The sequence below is a fragment of the Sorex fumeus genome, unplaced genomic scaffold, assembly GCF_029834395.1.
Source record: "Sorex fumeus unplaced genomic scaffold, SorFum_2.1 ptg000123l, whole genome shotgun sequence".
Classification (NCBI taxonomy): domain Eukaryota; kingdom Metazoa; phylum Chordata; class Mammalia; order Eulipotyphla; family Soricidae; genus Sorex; species Sorex fumeus.
The window spans coordinates 5,005,184-5,028,175 of record NW_026606180.1 but is presented as its reverse complement, the minus strand read 5'-3'; the positions used below and the strand labels follow the sequence as shown (position 1 = coordinate 5,028,175).

Genomic DNA, 22,992 nt, shown 5'->3' with positions numbered 1-22,992 from the left:
AAGTCTAGGTGCTAAAAGAAACGATGGGGGGAAGCGCAAGCCAAACGGCAGCAGGCAGAGATGTCAAATAATGTTCGGTGCTGGACACACTTCGCGCGTCCGGTCCGGGTTCTCCCTGCCCAGGAGACAGCGGGATGGGCCCGGGCAGGTGCACGCGGCTCCTGGCCCGAGTGGGGGGCGGGTGGGCGGTGGGCAGGACGCGCGGGGCTGGCCGGGCCGAGCATCTCCGCGGGGGCCACGCACAGGCTGGGAGGCCTCAGCCTGCAGCGGCCTCCGCGGCGCGTCCCCGGGCGGCGCCAGGGGCCGGCGGCCCGGCGGGCGGGAGGGCGTTTCCGGGCGACTCGGCGGGACGCCCGCTCCGCGCCGGGCCGGGGAAGGGCGGGGTGCGGGGTGCGGGGTGCGGGCCCGAGCAGGGAGGCCGGCGAGCGGGCGGGCGGGCGGGCGCGGCCGGGGCGCGCCGCGGCCCCGACTCCCACTTCCGGGTGGGCCGCGCCTGCGCGGTGGCGGCCGGGCCGTACCACCGCGGCGCAGGGGGGATCCGCCCCGCGGCCCGGCGCGTCCACGCGGGGCCGGCGCGGCGCCCGTCGCCGGCGCGGGCCGCGGGCGGGCGCGAGGGCCGCGGCGGCGGGGCGCGACCATCGCGCGGGCCGGCGGGGGCGGCGGGCGGGGCGGCCATTGTCCGGTCGGCGCGGCCCGAGCAGCGGCGGCCGCGGCCCGGCCTCCCCCCGCCGCCCGCAGTGGTGCCGCCCGCCGCCAGCTGACCGGCCTGGAATCCCGAGCCCGGACTCGGCCCGCCGCCGCCGCCCCGCCGCCCGCCGGGAGCGCCGCCGCCTCCACCCGCCGCCCGCCGGGAGCCGCCGGACCATGGGGGACGCCGGGAGCGAGCGCAGCAAAGCGCCCAGCCTGCCGCCGCGCTGCCCCTGCGGCTTCTGGGGGTGAGTGGCCGCGCGGGCGGGCGGGCGGGCGGGGCGGGCGCGGGGCCGGGCGGGCGGGGGCGCCTCCCGCGCCCTCCCCGCCCCCCACCCGGGACTTGCATCATCGCCCCCCCAATCGCGCCCCCCGCGCCCCCCGGCCTCGCGGAAGCCGGGCCACGTCACCCCGGAGTCGAACCCAGAACCCGGCCGCGGCCCGCTTGTGCGTTCTCGGCGCGTTTGTTGGGCGCGCGCCCAGAACCCCCGGGGACCCTCCTCGCCAGCCCCCCGGGGGAGGCCCCCGCCCCCACCCCCCAGGGCGCCGAAAAGCCAGAACATTTTCGGGGGAAAAACGCCCCCGAAATGGCCATCCGAAGGGTCTCGGGTCGGCCCGGCGTGCGTGGCCTGCGGAAGCGGGAGCCCCGCACGGGGGCCCGGTCGTTTCCTTCTCCCGCTGGACTCCCTAGGAAATAGATACAATTAGATACATGCGATAAAAATAGCCGCGGCGGCCAATCTATATCACCTGGCCCTGCGGCGTTAAGAGCGGAGACAGAATGACCCGGGTGAGAAACCAACTTCGCCCACTGAAGTTGCAGTTCTGGATCCCCTCGAAACGCCCGGGGTCCCAGGGAAACCCGGGACTGGGCAGGCCAGCTTTCCTGACAGGTCCTTCGGTTTCCCCCTTTCGGTTTTATTTTTCAGGGGCGGTAGGTAGCGTTGCAGAGAGGCAGTGAGGAAATGCTCACTTCTGGAGGGGACCTCCTGGAGAAGATGCTGCAACTGTTTCTCTTTCTATTCTCCCAGGTCTTTGGGGTGGTTAGGTAGAGATTATATATGATTCTAGAAGCCCAGGCAAGGAAGAGAACGTTGATTTTCAGGTGGATTTATGCTAGATCCAGAGATGAGGAGGAAATTCTAATTTTTTTTGGTGGAAGCTCTGGCATCGCTCAAAGTTCTGAAAATGTGAAAGTGCTTTAGGGCTTTATGGCTCTCCCCTCTTCTTGATTTGAGTCATAATTGGGTTTTGTAAATGTTTCCAGGGACATCAATTCCTGTAGGAACCGTTATTGCCTTATAGATGAGGAACCGGGTAGGGAGGAGGATGGCTTGTTCGCCCCCTCCATCAAGCAAGTTGAGGATGGAGCTGAAGAGGTCTTTAGAGTACTTGGTACCATCGCTTTTGTGACATCAGCCGCTGCCTTGCAAAAGTTTGGTGTCACAAACCCCACATGGGATCTGACTTGCTTAAGAAAGGACGGTGGCTTGGAGAAAGTAGTAGCCAGACAACTGGCAGGATATAGGAAAGATCTCCGTCCTGGCAACATGTTAAAAGTGGGCCCCTTACTGAAAAATGCAGAAGTTAAGGGAAAAAGGATAGCCCCTTATCTTTAGCCCGCAGAGTTTTAGTAGCAGCCGAGAAAGTTTGAAAGTTTGGTAGTACCACAGAGAAATAGTTACATTGATGCCCTATTTACCTTCCAGGCAGCTATTGCATTAAAAAAAAGGTCCAATCTTGCACTTTCATGCTCTGTAATTGTGACTATGGTAGAAAGTAGCACAAAGGGTTTGCTATTTTTGTCGAAAGGGTTCATCAGAAGTATAATGTTTTTGCTAAAGGTGACTAGGGTTATTGTTGCCCGGGTATGTAGTCTGTACTTTATACTTAAGTAGTGTAATAAAATTGCTGCTTAGCTTCCATTGTATAAAAATGGAATTCCTTATTTCCTGGCTTCCTTTACAGTATGTTCATTAATAGAATACGTGTAACATATACTTGGGTGGCTCTGATCTGTTGGTGGACAAGGGGCCCCGGGCCTCCTGGGAACAAAGGGTATAGAGAAATAAAGGGACCACGTTTGGGTTGGAATGGTTCAGTGGGGGAGACGCCGTTGAGGTGGGAGTAGTGAGAAGTGCCTGGAGCAGCTGGGAGCGGTAGGAGAGGATGGAGATCCGAGTACCGTGGAGGCAGAGGGGGTGGGCCAGTCAAGGGGCTAGAGATAAGCTGGAGCACTGCACTTGTGAGGAACTGAAAGTTTGTTGGGGTTGGTAGGTAGCTTGTGAAAGGTGCATCAGCTAAAGATGAGACGGCAGCAGTGGGGGCAGATGTGGCACGGGACCAAGTGGTGTTCAGGGCTTTGCCGTTTTATCCCGAGTGCTGGGAAGCTGTTGAAGAACTTTGAGCAGACAGTGATGTGATTTTCCTTTTCTTTTTTGAACGGAGGGCATACCTGGGTGGTGCTGGGGGACTGTTCCTGGCGCTGTATTGGGGAGTTACCCCCAGTGGTGATCAGGGGGCCAATGGGTGCTGGGAACTGAACCTGGGGCTCCATTCTACAGAGCGTGGGCTCGGCTCGTGGAGGTATCTCTCCAGCCCTGTGATTTCCTTGAATATGGAGACTATTCCTATTAAGTAATCTTTATTCATAATCACCCAGTGTGGCTGGGTTTGTGGGTCTGTTTGTGGGGTGTCACTGAATCCAGAGGCGTGAAGACTTGTTAGTGTAACCCAACCAACAGTCATGTTGGCCTGATTTCTGTGGCAGACAGAGAAAATGGAGAGTAGATGTGAAGGCCATTAAGAAGTAACTTTTGGGGCTGGTGCAATAGCACAGCCAGTAGGGCATTTGCCTTGCACCCGGCTGACCCACGTTCGATTCCCAGCATCCCATATGGTCCCCCGAGCACCGCCAGGAGTAATTCCTGAGTGCAGAGCCAGGAGTAACCCCTGAGCATTGCTGGGTGTGACCCAAGAAGCGGAGGAAAAAAATGTAACTTTTGCCTTGTCTCTTAATATGAAGGTTTTTGTACTTTCTAGAAACTTTTGTTACCATGTGTTTGATGGAAGTTGTAGTTCTGTGCATTGATCTTGTGTGGGCCCCCATCTGCAGGGGAGTCTGTTGGGATGTTCTTACGCAGTAGAACCAAAGACTGTTCCTTCGTATTACTATTCTTCAGCAGTCACTGACTCCCGCCACCAAGTGAAGGGCCGTGGTTAAGTAGGAGAACTTGGAGGTCTTGTGGGAGGCAGTTAGAATGGAGATTTGCGAAGCAAATGGTTAGTTCTTTGAATACATAGTTTATAGTTCTCTCTTCTTGGCTAATGTTGTATAATTGCTTGCAGGTCATTAAATTATTGTTATAAAGAGACTATCATTCACTGTGAAATGGACTACCTTGGCAATTGTGGAAAATTTACTTGAAGGACCGGAGTGATCATACGGCGGTCAAGGAGCTTGCTTCGCACACGCCTGACCCAAAACAAAAACAAAACAAAAAACCCAAAAGAGAACTTACTTGTGTATGACCATTGGAAATGATTTGTAGAACAAAACATACATGTTTTCAGAACTTAGGATCATACAGTTTCATCTTTGACACATGGATTTACAGTGGAATAACATTATTTTCCTGATTCATTTTAGGCATTCAGTAATCATTTAAAAAACAATGTCAAATCTGGTTTGAAATAGCCAATTAGGACAATTTCCCTTAGTTGAAATAGATACGTATACTTCTAACCTATACGTGTGCAATTCACTGTCACTGTCCTCCTGTTGTTCATCGACTTGCTCGAGCGGGCCCCTGTGCAAATAGTATTAGATAATAGATTTAAAACTGTCTAGACATTTAAGATGTTCTGAGACAGCTAGGTTCTTCACAACTGTGTTTTAGGGGTTCTCAAAAGAGCAGGCCTAAAGTTCCATTAAAAAGGTAAAGGAAATAAGAAAACTCTGAATATGTTACTGGATAATAGAAAGTATCATTAGAATGGGGGAAATACGGACTTTTTTGGGTAATTCTATTAACATTCTGCTTTTACAGTTGCAGAAGTCTGTTGCATTGTAATAAAGAGTCTTAGGGAAGGGCCACTTCATAAAGAAGTTAAACGCTTACATAAGTTGAAATGTGGGATTTATTTGGCAAACTTGTTTTGATTGTCGTAATTTTATACATGAGGGTCCTGGACAGTGGTCAGGACTCATCTGCCACCTCATGACCTCCTGAGAACTGCCGAGTGTGGTGGTGTGCAAGTGCCTTGAGACCCCCATGTTCCTCCACACTGCAGCGCCCAAGCACCCCAGCATCCTTGGACACTTGCTGGGTGGTGGAGACAGCTGGGCCCCCGAGCACCGCCTGGGAGGCACCTTCTCCCCCAAACGGGATAATTTACTCAAGTAAATTATTTTGGGGGAATAGTGTTTATTATACACCTTTTCTTTGTGGTGCATTCCATTGAAGCATTTTGCTTAGCCATTAGATTTACTAGATAATAGACGCACTTTAAATAAGTTTGGGGTTAGGCAGAGGTGGAGAGTAATCTCACAAAATAAATCCTGTTTTTGTTTTCATTTTGGGGTCACACATGGTGCTGCTCAGGGCTTAATCCTGGCTCTGTGCTCAGGGATCACACCTGGCGGTATTCAGGGTCTATTCCTGGCTCTGCTCAGGCTTACTCTTGGCTCTGTGCTCAGGGAGTCACGCCTGGCAGTGCTCAGCTGCTTGCAAGACAAATGCCCCACCTGCTCTCCGGCCTTCACAAAACAAATTCCTCATCATTGAGTTGAGTGCTTGTAAAAAGTTGATTGAACATGTAACATTATGTGCTATTTCATTTTCTTACCAGCCACAGGGTTCTGACTGGTTTAAATTGGATTACTTTTTTATCATTTTTTCCCTCTGAGCCTAGGTTTTGGGAATTGGTAGAGAACTTCCTTTGCTTGGCAGTGTGTGGCCTTCATAGTGGTTTTGGGTTTTCTGTCCTACTCTTCCAGCTGCCAGACTTCCACCAGCTTAACCTGGGCTTTCAGGGTCACGTGGATACAACATGAATCACTAGTTAATCAGAATGTTCGTTCCAGCTTTGGCACTAATTCGCCCTCTATTATAAAACCGTCTTAAACATCGTCTTAAAAATAGAATAGTTTTGTTTGTATAGTATTTTATTTATGTATTTTTTTTTATGCTACACCCAGTGATGGGCTGTGATGCAATAGCACAGCGGGTAGGGCGTTTGCCTTGCACGTGGCCAACCCGGTTGACCCGAATTTGATTCCTCCACCCCTCTTGGAGAGCCCAGCAAGCTACCGAGAGTATCTCGCCCGCACGGCAGAGCCTGGCAAGCCACCCGTGACGTATTCGATATGCCAGACACAGTAACAACAAGTCTCAAAATGTTACTGGGCCCGCTCGAGCAAATCGATGAACAATGGTGTGACAGTGACACCCAGTGATGCCCTGGGTTTACTCCTTGCTCTGCACTTAGGCACTCCTGGCAGTGCTCGGGGGACCATATGGGACCCCGGGAACAAGCCTGGATTGACTTCGTGCAAGACAGATACCCCACCTGCTGTGCTATAGCTCCAGCCCCGGTGTTGGGCTTTTACTTTGTGTCTGTGACCTTGAAGATCGCGTATGATTGAAATTAAGTAGTTCCTGTCAGTATGGTTGTCTTGTCCTGTGTCCTGATTAAACTCCGGGTATTTATTTTCCCCTTCAATGTGATGGAGTATGGAGGGATAATTCTTTAGAAGCCGGACCTTTCTTCGCAGTAGTTGAGCTAATAGATGATTCTTTTCCTTTTGGGTTTTGGGGCCCCAGCTGGTGGTTCCCCAGGGACTGGTCTTATGCCCGTGCTCAGGAGTGGTCGTCGGAGGTGCTTGTGGATCTGTGCACTGTGCTGGGGATTGGCCCAGGGTTGCCAGTGTGCAGGGTAGGTGAGGAAACCACCGTCTTCATTCTTGGGCATCTCTTTTAGGTTAGGGTTAGTCGCTTCCAGGATACGCAAGTCTCGTGATTTTACTTAGCCTCAGATTTGCTAGATAATCCCTTTCCAAACTCCTCCCTCTCCAGAAAAGGGAGAATGCAGTTGATCTTTGTTGCACTGAAATTCTTTGACTAAAAATCTTACAAAAATTAGTTTTTATGGATTAACTTTTTTTTGGGGGGGGTCATACCTGGAGGTGCCAGGGGTCAGCCGTGATGGGCACCGTGTGTGGTCTGGGGATTGAGTCAGGGTACACACGTGCAGGGCGGTGGGCTAGTGCTTTCTCAGTTGGTGCGGAGAGGCCCTTCAGTCCCTGGTCTCCCAGTCGTCATGGCCTCAGTCTGAACATGCACTCACGGGTGTGGCCCACAGCTGCCGGAGCACTGCTGGCTCGAACAGCATCGCGGCGTCTGGCCTGGTGTTGAACTGACAGCCTGGTTGGCCGAGAGTTGCTGTCGAGGCCGCCAGGCTTCCTGTGTACTGTCTGGGAGCCCTCGCCGAAAGAATCCGTTGCGTGAACAAATCCTTACTCCCCGCCCCCCCCCCCCCCCCCCCCCCCCGCTTAGTATATTAAATCTTAATTACTGAAAGAGTAACAAGAGGGTGAGAACTAGTTTGGATTTTTGACTAGGTCATTAGCAGGTTGTGTCTATATAGTGATGCAGAGTTTTTACGTCTTGCACTAATCAAAAATCAACATTGAGGTTAAGAATTGTTTTGTTATGGGCTGTAGAGACAGTACCAAGGTTCGGGAGGGGAGTTCCCTTGCATCCTGCTCACCCTGGTGTGGATCAGCAGTGTCACACATGGCCCCCTGAGCACGCGGAGTCCCCTCAGGCCTGTTCACTGCGTGTAGCCCCAGTGCCACTCTTCCCCCAGTGATTCTTTTTTCTTTCTGGCTTTTGGGCCATGCCTGGCGTGCTCCAGGGGCCTTGAGAGGCACCCTTGATGATGTGGGAGCCTCCGGGGCTGCACCCAGGTGCTCGGTGACCACGTGCCAGGGATTGCGCAGGGTTTGCTGCAAAGCAAGACATGCACCTTCATTTCTTTACCTTCTTTTTGGCCCCTCGGTGTCCCCGCTCCTGCCCTGGGCCCCCGAGCTCACTGGTTTTTAATTTTAGGTTCATAGGTTGAAGCCACAGTACTAGTTCAGTAGATAACAGCTGCTCTTGGGGAACAGGGGTCCAGCACTTCATACTCCGAAAGCGGTGTTGTGCTGATCTAATAGGCAGTCAGGTAGGCACCCGCACTTTCTTCGAATTCTTCCATTTGTATTGAGATATGATTGCCATCCAAGCCTGTTTACTTTTTGTTTGGGGGAGCTACACCCTGCGTTGCTGAGGGCTTACTCCTGGCTCTGCACCCAGGGGTTACTTCTGGCAGGGCTTGGGTGACTGTATGTGGTACTGGGCATGGAACCTGGGTCAGCCACACGCAGAGCAAACGCCCTACCCATCTGGCCGTTAGACCTGTCAACTATGGTATCTTGTGAGTTTTCCATATCTTTTTTCTCATTTTGAAAATGAAAATCTGAAAATGAATTTTCTGAAAATGAAAATCACTTTGCTGATTTAGCTCTGAGTTTCTTTGCATTTCTAGTAAATTTAATTCCATCAGGAAAAGCGGTGGTTCTGTTGGACCAGATTACTGGGCAGTATTCCTTTGATCAGTTTTGGTAATCAAAGTTTTAGGGCAAGTTGGTTTATAATTTAGTTTTTTTAATGTTAGTTTTTTTTTTTTTTGCTAGTCATCTCTGTTCTTTGCATTATTAAGCTGGCAACTTCAGAGGTACATAGATAGTGTCGTTTTGGATTAATAGAGATCAGTGTAGATATTTTTTTAAAATAGGGCTCCTGGTGGTCTTCTCCTAGCTGGTGCACAGGGACCTAAGGATCAACTTTGGGCGATAAGCTTTGCTGTGCAGTGTGGACTTGTGGTGCTGAACTTCAAGCCCATGCGGTGTCTGGGGGCCTGCAGGCCTCCACCCAGTAACATGCAGAAGCCGTGTGGCAGGGGGTGCTGCCTGCCGGAGAGTGGACCTGGTGGGCACATACACGGCTACTGTCTCCTGGTAGCTGGAGGGAGAAACATTTTATTTATTTATATTTATTTATTTATTTATTACTTTTTACTAGTGAAACACTGAGGTACAGTTGTAGTCTTACAAGTTTTTGTGCTTGGGTTTCAGTTACACAGTGATCGAGTACCCATCCCTCCACCAGTGCCCATTCTCCACCACCACTAATCCCGGTATCCTTCACACCCCCCATCCCACCCTGCCTCTGTGGCAGGGCATTCCCTTTTGTTCTCTGTCTCCTTTTGGGTGCTGTGGTTTGCAAAAGAGGCATTGAGTGGCAATCATGTTCGGTCTATAGTCTGCTTTCAGCATGCATCTCCCATCCTGGGAGGATCCTCCAAACACCCTTGACTTAGTGCTCCCTTCTCTATCTGAGCTGCCTTTTCCCCTAGCATGTGCGACTGAGGAGGGAGAAACATTTTAAAGGTACTCACCTTGGACTGTGACATTCATAGAGGAAAATTGCTTGTTTTTGCAAAAAGTAAATCTCTATAGACCAAACATGATTGCCACTCAATGCCTCTTTTGCAAACCACAACACCCAAAAGGAGAGCGAGAACAAAAGGGAATGCCCTGCCACAGAGGCAGGGTGGGATGGGGGGGTTGGGGGGTGGGAGGGATACTGGGACCTGTGGTGGTAGAAAATGGGCACCGGTGGAGGGATGGGTATTTGATCATTGTATAATTGAAATCCAAGCACAAAAATTTGTAAGTCTACAACTGTACCTCATGGTGTTTCACTAATAAAAATTAAAAAAAAAATTCTACCTCATGGAAAGAGGGATGCCAAAAAAAAAAAAAAAGTTAATCTCAGATGGCGGCTGTGAATAGGTGATTAGACTAAAGTGCATTAGACTTTAGGTAAATTCAGTTTTACATACTCAGAGGAAGGCGGAGTTTATTAGCATATCCAATAGGAATGGGAAAATGCGAACTGGTACACCGGCTGAGGGATTGCAGCCAATGGACAGGGGGGGGGGGGGGGGGGGCGCGGGGAGTAGGTAGCTCGAGGCCGGGAGAGATAGCTGCTCCCAGTGCTACAATTGAAGTCACAGCTCCAGCTGCTTCCAGAGGCAGGAAATAAACAACAGGAGGAAGGTGCAGTGCTCACTCACTGCCTTTAGTCACTCACTGGCCCCAGGAGTCCTGACCAGACAGGTGGGATGGGATAGGAGCAGCTGTCCCAGGAGAGGGGGGCTTGCTCCCACTGGACGGGTAGACCGGATCACAGCATTCCATGTTGGGAGTTTGGGGGGGGACTCTCGAGTGCCTGCGAGTCTCATGGCCTTCTCAAAGATCTGGCAAAGAGCTGGTGAATTTGAACTTCGGACCCGTTTCTGGGGTGGGAATGAGGATCAGGCCTCACAAAGTGTATTCCTGGCTCTGTGCTCAAAAGCCAGCCTCTGGTGGTTGGGGGGTCACAGCGGTGCCTGGTATTTGAGCTGGGCTCATGCCTCGCCTCCTTGTTCCGGGACCTTCCCTGGGGAGTGCTTTTGTCAGTGTCTGCTGCAGTCAAGTGGGATGGCGTAACAGTTGGTGATGTCTGACTTGCGTTCTTAGGGCCAGGCAAGTTAAAGTGCATTTGCGTGAAATAGTCACACTCTCAGTCCCACTTGCTGGAAGAAGTCTGGTTATCTGAAAATATCCCGGACATTCTTTCCACAGTCAGGTTCTTGTGCCAGGCATTTGGTTTTTCCCTCACATGCATTGGGAGCATTTCTGCACACTGTGTGAAGATGTCTTGTAGTGCTGTGCTTTTGTTTGTTTTTGGGCTACACCTTGGGCTGCTTAGTAGCTACTCCTGGTTTGTGCTCAGAGCTCACTCCAGGCGGTGGGGGACATTCCTGGATGGTTGCTTTGTGTGCCCTACCCTGGCCTGGCTCTGCTGTTGGTCAGCTTTTTCTCCCTCGGGTTTTTGGGCCATACCCAGGGGTGCTCAGGGATCACTCCTGCTGCTGCTTAAGATGTGTTTCCAGGAATTGAACGTGGCTGGGTCACCCAGAGGCAGGTGGGGCACCTGGACTGCCGGCCTTCTTTCATTCTTTAGGCCAGGAGTCCAGGGGAATATGAATATGGATACCATTAACTTTGACTTTTTATTTTTATCTATTTATTTTTTGTGGGTGGGCCCTCTCAGTGGTACTCAGACTTAGTCTTGGCTCTGTGCTCATGGATCACTCCTGGTGGGCTAAGGGGACTATATGGGATGCTTGAACCAGGGTCAGCCATATGTAAGGCAAATGCCTTACCTGTGGTACTCTCTCTCCGTTCCCCCCGATAACTTTTTTGTACAGGTTCTAATTCAGGCTGTGTCTTAAAAATAACGCTTTAATTTTTTTTTTTGGGGGGGAGATAGTATAGTGGGTAGGGTGTTTGCCTTGCACACGGCCAGCTCATGTTCTTCCCCATCACCCCATATAATCCCTTGAGCACTGCCAGGAGTAATTCCTAAGTGCAGAGCCAGGAGTAAGCCCTGAGCATTGCCACGTGTGGTCCAAAACCAAAAACATTTTATTTTCTTGTGTGTGTTGCTGGGATCAGGCTCAGGGTCTCCTGCCTGAGAGGTCTGCTACCCCTGGGCTGGGTCCCCAGCTCCTACCTTTGCTTTTGTACTGTCTGGTCACTGGATACTCAAGATTCACCTCAATAGTTTTCGTTGTACTGCATTTCATTACGTAATTGTTGCAGATTTTTTGCGAGTTTTTTTTCCCCCCCTTTTGGTGGTGGGGGAAGTAGGGTATAACCATTATGTGGAACTTTATTATTATTGTTTAAAAATTTTGCTAGTATCAAAAATAAGGTGTGATGACTGAATGAAAATCGATGCCTCCTTGTCACCATCTTGTCTAACTTTAAGCCATGGCCACATCCGTAAGGGCTAGAGAGACAAACGTGAAAAAGTGGTAGGGGGGATGAAGGGAAAGTGTCTTTTTTTTTAATTTTTTTATTTATTTATTGAATCACTGTGGGAAAGGTTACAAAGCTTTCAGGTTTAGGTCTCAGTCATGCAAATATCAAACACATTTCCCTTTACCAATACAGTCATGCAAATATCAAACACATTTCCCTTTACCAATACTTATTTTTTACCATGAAGAACCCCAATAAAACCCCACCCCCCACCCCTCCCCGTCCCTGTGAGGCAGATGAATTCTAGTTAACACTCTATCTGCTTTGATTAGATTCATTGTTTCAATAAAAGATTCACCACTATTATTTAGAGTTTACCCCCCCCCCCCCCCCCCCCAAATCAGACATGCTGAAAAGGCATTGTGAAGTGATTTGCTTTCTACAGCTGGGTTCAAGAATTAAATGTTGGTTTTGGATTTCTGCTATTTTACCTATTGACCCTGGAGGTATTTCTACTGAAAGTCAGATAGTTAAGAAATTGGTTTCTGTGTTCTGGAGTCCTGGCCGTGCTGGAGAGCCGCTCGCGGGGGGCAACCGGTGGCCTCGGTAGGGCGTGAAGGGCGGAGCGAAACACCCCCCTTCCCATGAGGTTTTAGTCGCCCCCACACTCCCGGCTCATACCTGCTGTCCACAAGGCTCCCATGTGGCCGCCATCTTTCTTTCCAGAGAGGAGAGGGCGAATGGGGCAACACCCTTTCCCCTCCGGCAGACTTGATGGCCTGGATCAATGCATAGTCCGTTCACTTTTCTGCTCCAAGCTGCTGGGTTCTGCATTAAGTCCTTGTGCTTCTGGGGCCGTGGCCATGCTGGAGAGCCGCTCGCGGGGGGCAACTGGTGACCTCGGTACGGCGTGAAGGACGGACCAGAACGCCCCCCTTCCCATGAGGTTTTAGTCGCCCCCACACCCCCGGCTCATACCTGCTGTCCACAAGGCTCCCATGGGGAAAGTGTCTTTCTGAGTGTTGGGTGTGAGCCCCGGGGCTTTTGCAGGGATGTGCTGAAGATCATAGGATGAGGACTGGGACACAAATTCTAAACTAAAGTCTAGTTGAAGTGGCAGCAGGTTTTAGCAAACTTGATGTTTCGTCTGGTAGAACTCCATAGACGAGTCTTCATCACATTTGGAGGCATCTCCTCACCCGGTTGGAAGGATGGTGATGCTCTCTTTACTGCAGTAGGCCAGACGCGAAACCTGCCTTCTTTCCTTTATGCTGTCACCAAAGCCGGCCCCACTTCATATGGGTTTTTAATCCTCTCCTTTAATTTCCAAACCTGATGGGGAGAGTTCATCACGGTTTTATCCGTCTGCTTACCTTGCTGTTATTGGCAAAACAACTCTTATTTTTTGTTAGCTTTTTTAATGTATTTTTTGTTTTCTTTTTTTGGGTGATGGGCTGGAGCAGTAGCACAGCGGGTAGGGCGTTTGCCTTGCACGAGGCCGGCCGGGGTTCGATTTCTCCGCCCCTCAGAGAGCAAGCTACGGAGAGTATCCTGCCCACGTGGCAGAGCCTGGCAAGCTACCATGGCGTATTCAGTATGCCAAAAACAGTAGCAACAAGGCTCACAATGGAGACGTTACTGGTGACTGCACGAGCAAATCAATGAACAACGGGAGGACAGTGCTACAGTGCTTTTTGGGTGACACCCGGCTGTGCTCAGGGATCACTCTGGCAGTGCTTATGGCACCACATGCAGTGCCTGGGATCAGACTGGAGTCTGCTGCATACAAGGCAAGCAGCTATACCCCTGTAGTGTGTTTCTCTGGCCCTATTAACCCGTTAACGCTTTTTGGGGGGAGGGGAGTGGTGTGTCGAGGCAGTCCACTCCTGGTCTGCACCGGGGACCATATGGAGCTGGGGATTGAACCGGGGTTAGCCACATGCAGGCAATCATCTTCACCCCATACTGTTATCTCTTTGATCCCCGCTTATATTAATTTTGTATTAATTTTAGATGTCTCCCCTCTTCCTTTCCTGATGGCATGATGACCAAAGGGTCACAAATCAGATTGTGGTGTTCACAAAGAGGGGGTTGTCCTTCTTCATGAGTTGCTGTGTTTTATACATTCCTTTGGGGGTGCCACTCTCAGCTGTGGCTAGCATGTCTTCTGTCCCTGTTGCTCACACAGCACTTGGCTGCAGTGGAACTGGAACTAGTTTGCTGTGCTGGATCATAGGCTGAGCTGCCAGGGACATGGCAGCCCCTGGGAGTGAAGCCACAGGCTCAGGCAATGCAAGTGTTTGGCCTCTGGTCGGCTCCTGGCCCCCAGGCCCCTCCCCCAGCCTTTTTATCCCCCCCCCCCCCCAACCCAATGATACTCAGGTGTCACTCCTGGTTCTACATTCAGGAATTACTCCTGGCAAGGCTGGGGGACCATATGGGATGCCGAGGGTTGAACCTGGGTCGGCCATGTGAAGGCAAACGCCCTACCCGCTGTACTATTTTTCCAACCCCTAAATCCTTCTTTTAAAAAAGATCTTTGACGCTAACAGACGGGGCGGGGGGGGGGGGGGAGTTGATCAAATTTTAAAGAATTTAATAGTAGTGCTCCCTGAGAAATAAGATCTTTCCCACTTGTTGGGAGGCTGACGATGGGTCCCCTCCCATCAAATCCGTTTATTCTTGAATAGCTTCACAGTTGAAGAGAATATTTCGTCTGATCTCTTACCTGTGGAAAACCAACTGGACTAGGCAAGGGTTTTAGCAGCTGAAGTTCTGGGTTTAAAATTGACCTTATAACTTTCAGCTTGACTTGAGTAGTTTACATCACTGCCTTTATTTAAAAAAGCAGCAACAGCATTTGAGGGCAGTGATTATTTAGCTCATTTACGTGAGGTCCTGGGTTTGGTCCTTAAGAGGCCTCTGCTGTTCCCTTTCCCCAGGCCCAAATCCCTGGCAGTACTTCTGGGCATGGTCCTCAAAACAAGAACAACAGCAGGAGAAAAAAGTAAATACTTAGAATGCTTTGAGGACTAGTGAGTTCTGATGTCTGTCAAGCTCTTGGCATATTTCCTTGCCATGCTAATTATATTAAGGGCTCATTTCCTAGCCTTTAATGAAACATTGGTGATACAGAACTATTTTGCCTCAACGAGGAGTTTGAATTTATGATAATCTTATGACCAGTGTCATTTGGTTGGTGAGATTTATTACCACTATTGACTGATTAGGCTATTTTCTACACCCAGTCTCTAATTCAGCAAGTATTTGTGAAGATACTATGTCTTGAAGTCTGGTGGGCACGACATTCTGCTCTGGCTTCTGCCCTAAGAAGACTCATTGTAAAAGGGTGAATTGACAAAAAACCCGCACCGTTGCACTGTCCTCCCATTGTTTGTCGATTTGCTCAAGCGGGCACCAGTAACATCTCCATTGTGAGGCTTGTTACTGTTTTTTTGGCATATTGAATACGCCTTGGGGAGCTTGCCAGGCTCTGCCGTGCGGGCGGGGTACTCTTGGTAGCTTGCCAGGCTCTCTGAGAGGGACGGAGGAATCGAACCTGGGTCGGCCGCAAGGCAAACACCCTACTCGCTGACAAAAAACACCATGAGGAAAATGTTACGGTGAGAGCACTTTTTAGAGACTGGAAGTAGAAGCGGGCCGGGAAGGGTTATTCTGAGTAGCTGAGTGTTGAAGTGAGGTATCAAGTGAGGGCTGAGGCAGGGTTTTCCAGATCAGAGCATCTTATTCAAGGGATTAAGAAAGCATGCCAGATTTACTGAACTGCAAATGCTGTTGAGTGCATTAACTGTATTGTATGGAAGGAAGCAAGATGAAACTGGGATTAATAATTCTGTGCTAGTGAGTTTGAGTTTAAATTTTGTTCTGGAAGTAGTTGAGACCATTTAAGGATTTTAAGCATGGATAACAGATGATATTTATATTTCATTCTGCTATAGCGTGGAGGAGAGTTGAAAAGGTATGAAGCTTGGGAACAGTTTAAGCTATTTAAACCTTTTAGGGTTATGTCTCCCTTTGGCAGTCAGTGAAGCCTTTGGACCCCTTCTCCAAGCAAAGTGCTTGTGCCCAGCAGGTCTGACAGCACTGCTGTGCGTGCCTGTGGGTCCCGACACAGCGGCCTGGAGTGCTGTCGGGAGAGCCCCAGTGATACCCAGCGTATTTCAGCGATACACTCGCCTCACGAAATTGCGTTGGCTGCGGTAGCTGGGTAGCTCATAAACCCCAAACTTATTTCTCAGTTCTGAAGACCGAGGTCTCCAGAGTCCTGGCTTTGGCAGATTCCTTTATACGAGCAGATTTAGGGTTTGGTGAGAGCAAGCTTTCTCACTGTAGCCCTCTTCCCTCTCAGGGTCGAAGGGATAAGGAACTCTTTTCAGCCTCTGGAAAGCACTGAACCCACTCACGAGAGCTCTGACCTCAGACCTAATGACGTCCAGAGGCACCGCCTCCAGACACCATCTCACTGGGGGTGGGAGAGGGAGACAGTCTAGTCCCTGGCACTGGGGCAGTGGGGACTGAAGACAGGTGGGTTGAGTCTTCGAGCAGAGGCGGGTTGGATGGGGAGGTGGGGCTGAGGGAGAGGCATCAGGATTTCCAGCACAAGCAGAAGGTTAAAAGGTGGTGCTAGTTCCGTATGTGGGTATAGAATTCTGTGTACAGTTAGCTTTTGAAAGGTTTTTAATCCGTTTATCAAGATCAAAGTGAAAATATCCAGGCAACCACTACTAATACTGCCAGTGATGTGTAGGGTTTTGTTTGGTAGAAGAGTTTATATTCTGAAAGCCCATCTTCCTTCTTAAATAAAGTTTTAAAGAACCGAGATTTACATTTATAGATAGTTTAAAAATAAACAAGATTGCTAAACCACTAGCAAGACTTACAAAGACAGAGCAAGAGAACCCTAATAAACCGAATCAGAAATGAAAAGTGGGACATCACAACGGAAACCAGAGAAATTCAAAAGATTATCAGAGATTACTTTGAAAGTCTGTATGCCATGAAACAAGAGAACCTAGAAGAAGTGGATAAATTCTGGATTCCTATAATCTCCCAAGGCCGAACCAAGATTTGGAAAACCTGAATAGACCTATACCATCAAGGAAAGTGAAACTGTAATCAGACGTCTTCCCAAAAACAAAAGCCCAAGTCCAGATGGATTCCCTAGTGAATTCTTCCAAACATCTAAAGACGACCCATTGCCAGTCCTTTTCAAGTTTTTCCAGGAAATTGAAGAAACAGAAACGCTCCCAAACAATATCTATGAGCTCATACAGTTATTGGTAGTTGAGTGCTAGGCATATCACAATTCAACACAAATCCGCCGCCTGTGTCGACTTCCTTTCACCAGTGTCTGTGCACCGTCCCCTTCACTCCCCTGCCACCTTGACAGGCACATTGCAGAGTTCCACGGCTGAGCTTAGATCTTGTGTTTTCAGTGTTGTAGAGTCTGTGCATTGGGTATCTGGCCATACCACACTCCCACTTCACTGGTATAACTGAAGCCCTGGCCCGGTTCCCCATTACTTCCCTCTCATCTTTTTCCCTCCCTCTGACTTCGTTTCTGCTTGATTTCTTTCCTTTTCTGCCCTTCTTCCCCCTAAACTCTGGGGTGAAGGGTGATATAGCCTTCTCTCCTTTACTGCATTTCCTCATCTAATTATCTTATGTACCGCAGATGAAATGAGAGCGTCCTGTGTTTGTCTTCTTCGGGCTTATTTTATCCAGTATGGTATCTTTCAGTTCCAACTGGGTTGCAGTAAATTGCATGATTTCGTTGTTGATTACAGCTGCATAGTATTCCATTGCGTATACCTCATCTTTATAATCCATTCATGTCGTTGGACTCCTAACTTGATATATTCTGGAGGTTCTTGAGTCAAAGTGATTCCATCTGGCAGATGAGGACTACATCATGGGAATGATTAGTTACAGTTAGATTGAATATGTTTGTGAAATAAGTAACATTATTTTTTAGAAAGTGATGCTTGGGGGCTACTTTCAATGGTACTTGGGTACCATGTGCTACCGTGCCAGGGAGTGAACCTGGGTGCAGGGCATGTATCTAACCCTTTGAGTTATTTCCCCAGACCCCATTTAGTGCTTTATTTTAATTTATGAAATTTTTGGGGCCATGACCTTTGGTCCTTGGGGGGCGGGGGTGGGGGGTAGATGGAGCCATGTGTGATCCTGGGGATTACCATGTGCAAAGTAAATAAATGCCTCACCCCTGTACTGTCTCTCTATGCCTATTCTTAATCCTTACTTAATCCTCAATCTTTTTCTGAAATCTTGTTTCTCTGAAATGTCACTTAGCTGGGTTTATACAGTATGCACCTTTCATACTGGTTTCTTTCCCTTAGTAGCATGCATGTTAGGTTCCTCCGTTCCCGTGACGGTGGCTCATCTGTCTTTAGCACGGAATGATCCGCTATTGTTTGGTACAGTTTATCCTTTCCTCTACTCAAGGATATTTTAATTGCTTCCAAGTTGCGTGTAAAGCTGCTGTACGTATTCAAGCAGGTTTTGTGTGTTATTAAGTTTTTAACTTGGTCCATACCAAGGATCGTGATTGATCGAAGAGTTGTGCTTAGTTTTATAGGAAACTGTCAAACTCTTTTTCAAAATTTGCCATGCCAGTTTGCCCATCAGCAGTGAGTGAGAGTTTCTGTTGTTCAGTCTCTTATTAGACCCTTTGGTGTGGTAAGAGTGTTTGGGATTGGGGGTATCTAATAGGCATGTAATGATACCTCATTTTAATTTGTGGCTCTCAAATGATGCACAATGGTGAGCATCTTTCAGATGTTTATTTACTGTGTGTGTGCGCGCACACACACACACACACTCCTTTTTTGGGTTTTGTTTTTTGGGCCACTGCTGGGGGAGTTGGGGGCTACTGTTATGTCAGTGCTTAGCAGTTGCTTCCGGGGATTGCCGTGGGCTCCAGCCCTTTGAGTCCTGAGTAACCTTTAGTCCATCCGACGTATCTTCTTTGATTCACTGTTTATTAAGAAGGTCTTTTTTCTTCTTTTTTTTCTTCTTTTCAAGTTAGGTTTGTTTTCTACTTAATTTGTTTCTGTTGTTGATTTGGGGCCAACCTAGACAGTGTCTGGGGACCGTGTCCGGCTCTGTCCTTGCTAGGGCACTGCATGTGGCGCCAAAGACGAGTCAGACTAGCTGCAGGCCTTAAAACCAGGGCCTTACCTTGGCCCTTGTTTTCTTACAGTGTTTTAAGTTTTTATTTTATTTATTTATTGTTTTTAGTTCTCTGTCAGCTGTGTATTTTGCAATTATTTCCCCAAGTTGTAACTTGTTTTTCTCATTTTCCCATTTTCTTATGTGATGAGTATGTATGTGCAACCTGATGACTTTTTAAACATATGTATAACATTGTGGAATCACCACCTAATCTAGATTGATATGTCATTAGTACATTTCCATCACCCAGCAGGACTCTCTTTGTTATTCTGACCTTTGCTATCATAGAGTAGTTTAGCTTGTTTTTGAATGATGTAAATGAATCTTGTAGCATTTACTCTGGTGTTTGGCTTCTGTTTCTATTGTATGATTGTGAGACTCATCTACAGTTGTGTAGAGTTACTTTTCATTGTTTTATGGTAGCATACTTTATTCATTTTCTTTTTGTAGTGCCTGGTTTTCTGTGGAGTCAAGTTTACATATATTATCATATATATGATATATACTGTGAACTTAAGGAATTGTAAGTATTTGAAATTTCAGTCAAAGGCAGTTGAGTTAGTTGAATTTATGGTGCATTCTTTTAAAAATACAGCTGTTTAGCCAGAAACTGGAAGAAACCTGAATGCCCAAGAACAGATGACTGGTTAAAGAAACTTTGGTACATCTACACAATGGAGTACTATGTAGCTCTTAGAAAAGATGAAGTCATGAAATTTACATACAAGTGGTACAATATGGAAAGTATCATGCTAAGCGAAATGAGTCAGAAAGAGAGGGATAGACATAGAAAGATTGCATTCATCTGGGGGATATAAAGTAACAAAGTATGAGATTAATACCCAAGAATAGCTGAGATCAGCACCAGGAGGATTACTCCATAACTTAGAGGCCAGCCGGGTATCCTAGAGGAAAGGGCAGTTCAGATAGAGCACCAAATAAAGGATGTTTGGAGGATCCTCCCAGGAGGGGAGATGCATGTCGAAGGTAGACTATGGACTGAACATGTTTGCCACTCAATGCCTCTTTTGCAGACCACAACACCCAAACGGAGAGAGAGAACACAGGGGATTGCCCTGCCACAGAGGCAGGGGGGGATGGGGGGATGGGGGTGGGAGGGATATTATCCATGGTGGTGAAAAACGGGCACTGGTGGAGGGATGGGTATCTGATCATTGTATAATTGAAACCCAAGCACAAAAAAAATTGTAAATCTACAACTGTAAATAAATAAATAAAATTAAAAAAAATAAATAAATAAAAAAAAATAAATAAAATAAAAGTAGCCAAAAATGGTAGACTTTAAAAAAAAATACAGCTGTTTAACTTATATTGTTAGTATACTAGTGAAAAATAGACACATCTTAAACTTGAACTTATGTCAGTGGGACTGGGAAGATGACTCAGAAGGTTTGAGCACATACTTTGCATGTCTGAGCCCCAGGTTCAGTGTCTGGCTCTGCATGGTTCCCTGAGAACTAAGCCTGGAGTAACCGCAGAGAGTTACCGGATGTGTGCCCATATCAAAATAAAATTATATTGATGCAGTTAAGAGAATTAATAATGAAAATAGAAACTTGTTGCTTCTTTCTTGTTTGTTGTTTGGGCTACACCTGAAGATACTCGGGGCTTTCTCCTGCCTCCGTACTCAGGAATCACTCCTGATGGGCTGGGCGACCATTTGGGGTGCTGAGGATCAAACGGTGGTCGGCTGCGCGCCTTCCCTGTATGATTCATTGCTCTGGCCCCTGTCGCTTCACTTTGGAATATCCCTCCCTGGGCCAGGAAGATGAGGTTGGGACTTTCTGGGTTCCCTCGCCCTCTGTGGTCTGCAGACAGACCAGGCACGCCCAAGCCTTCCACCTGGGTAGAGCTACAGCGGCTACAGGTCCGAGCTGTTGGGCCCAGCGGGGTCAGCTGCGCTCAGTTCCTGGCTCACAGCTGGCTCTCTTTGAGAACCTGCTTATGTTTGTTTTTGTGAAACCTTTGGGAAAGAATGTTTTAGATAATGGAAGGAACTAAAAATGGTTTTGATAAGGTTTTATTAATACTGTAGTGTTTTTAGTTAGGAAGTTTCAGTTGCTTTTTCTCCTAAACTTGTTGCTAATTTCTTCTTGTCCTTCTCTTCCTCCTCCCCATTCCACACTAAGCAGTCCTCAGGGGCCCCTCCTGGCGTGTCTGGGTGTTGCTTCTGCACGCTTAGAGGGACCTGCATGGCATGGGCATTGTCTCCTGTGGTGGCCTTTGAGAAATTTCTTGACTCCTGATTTTTTTTTTTTTTTTTTGCTTTTTGTTGTTACTGTGTCTGGCACCCGGCGATGCTCAGGGGTTACTCCTGGCTCATGCACTCAGGAATTGCTCCTGGCGGTGCTCAGGGGACCATATGGGATGCTGGGAATCGAACCTGTGTCGGGTCATGTTGGCTGCGTGCAAGGCAAACCCCCACCCGCTGTGCTATTGCTCCAGCCCCATTTTTTTTTTGCTTTTTGGGTCACACCTGGCAATGCTCAGGGTTTATTCCTGGCTCTGCACTCAGGAATTACTCCTGGAGGTGCTTGGGGGACCATATGGGATGCTGGGAATTGAACCCAGGTCGGCCACGTGCAAGGCAAACGCCCTTCTGGTTGTGCTATTGCTCCAGCCTCAACTCCTGATTTTTTATGTTGAGATGCGGTTTACAGACCATTGAAACGGTTCCTTTTTTTTAAAAAAAAAATTATTTTTTAATTAATTTTATTGAATCACCGTGAGATAGTTACAAGCTTTCATGTTTGGGTTACAATCACATAATGTATATTTGTAAAGTTGTGCAGTCTTCACTGTCATCTGATTTCAGAGAATCAAAAAGAAATCCTCTACCCATCAACTGTCACTCTATATTACTTGCTGGTTCTGGCAACTTCGGTTTTCTTAATGGGAGGGGGGGGGCTTGTGGGGGACGAGGGCCTTACCCAAAGGGTGCTCAAGGGCTATTGCTGACTCAGTTCTTAGGGTCTGATGGTGCCGAGGACCCCGTGGGGCAGCAGTGGAGTCTGAGCTTCCTGTGTGTCGAGATGTATGTAGCTTCTCACCTGCGGTTCCACTTCTAGTTTTAAATAAAATTTTTTTCTGCGAGCAGTTTTGGGCATGGAACCCTGGGCCTTGCATGTGTAGGCAGGTGCTCTTACTCTGAGCCACATCCTCCTCCTGTTTGTAATTGATTTTCTGATTGCAAACACAACACATAAATGAGATAATAAAATACGTGAGCTTTTATGTTTGGTTTCCTTCATCTAGCGTGCTTTCCAGGTTTGTCTGTGCTGTAGCATGTATTAATTCATTTAACTCTTTGTTCTGGCAGTTCTTCATTCCCCGAAGTGTTCAGGAGACCCTGCAGTGCCAGGCATTGAAACCAGGACCTCCCATATAGGAGTCACATGTTACCCTTGAGTATCAACGCTGACCCAGTACTTCATTTCTTTAAATGACTGAATAATATACTATTGTATCCCATGGCCACATTTTGTTTGTCTCATATTCACATTGTTTCTACTCTTTGGTTATTATTTGTGTAGCAGTTTTTGTTTGAGCAACTGTTTCCAGTTAGTACCTGGAAGGAGAATTACAGGGTCAAAGAGTATTAATGTGTAGCGTTTACTTCCTTCCTCAGGTCTGAGATGAACCCAGCAACTCATTGGTGAGGCGTATTTTTCTGTGGCTGAGCCATATCCTGGCCTATGGATAACTTCTGTAGTAATTCATGGGTTTGTCGGCATCATCTTACACCAGTGAATGGAGGGTTTTGATTTCCCCCTTCTCTTTTTTGGGGGGTGGGGCACATCTCCCTGCCCTCAGGGCTTTCTCCTGGCCTTGTGCTCAGGTCACTCCTGGCGGCCTCAAGGGTCCTGTGGAGTGCTAGGATTGAGCCCATTAGACTGTTGCTCAGGACCCCTTCATTTCTCCACAATCTTCTCACTACTTGCTGTTGTTCATCATTTTTCATTACGACCATTCTGGTGGGTGTGAAATATTATCTCATTGTGGTTTTGATTTGCATTTGATACTGATTCCTGATAATGAGTTTCTTTTCATAACCCTGTTATATCAGGAGAGATGACTATTAAAATCCTTTGTCATGTTTTCACTTGGGTTATATTTGCTGTTATTGGTAAAGTTATTAAAGTTCTTTTACA

At 48.1% G+C, this 22,992-nt stretch overlaps 1 protein-coding gene across 1 annotated transcript in view; it reads left to right on the top strand.

The window, feature by feature from the left end:
• Positions 1–741: 741 nt before the first annotated feature.
• ZFAND3 (zinc finger AN1-type containing 3) overlaps positions 742–22,992 on the top strand; it is a 306,708-nt gene continuing 284,457 nt past the window's right edge. The window contains exon 1 of the mRNA XM_056137350.1: positions 742–935. Coding sequence (XP_055993325.1) covers positions 865–935 — 71 coding nt within the window. The 5' untranslated portion in view covers positions 742–864. The remainder of the gene's footprint in view (positions 936–22,992) is intronic.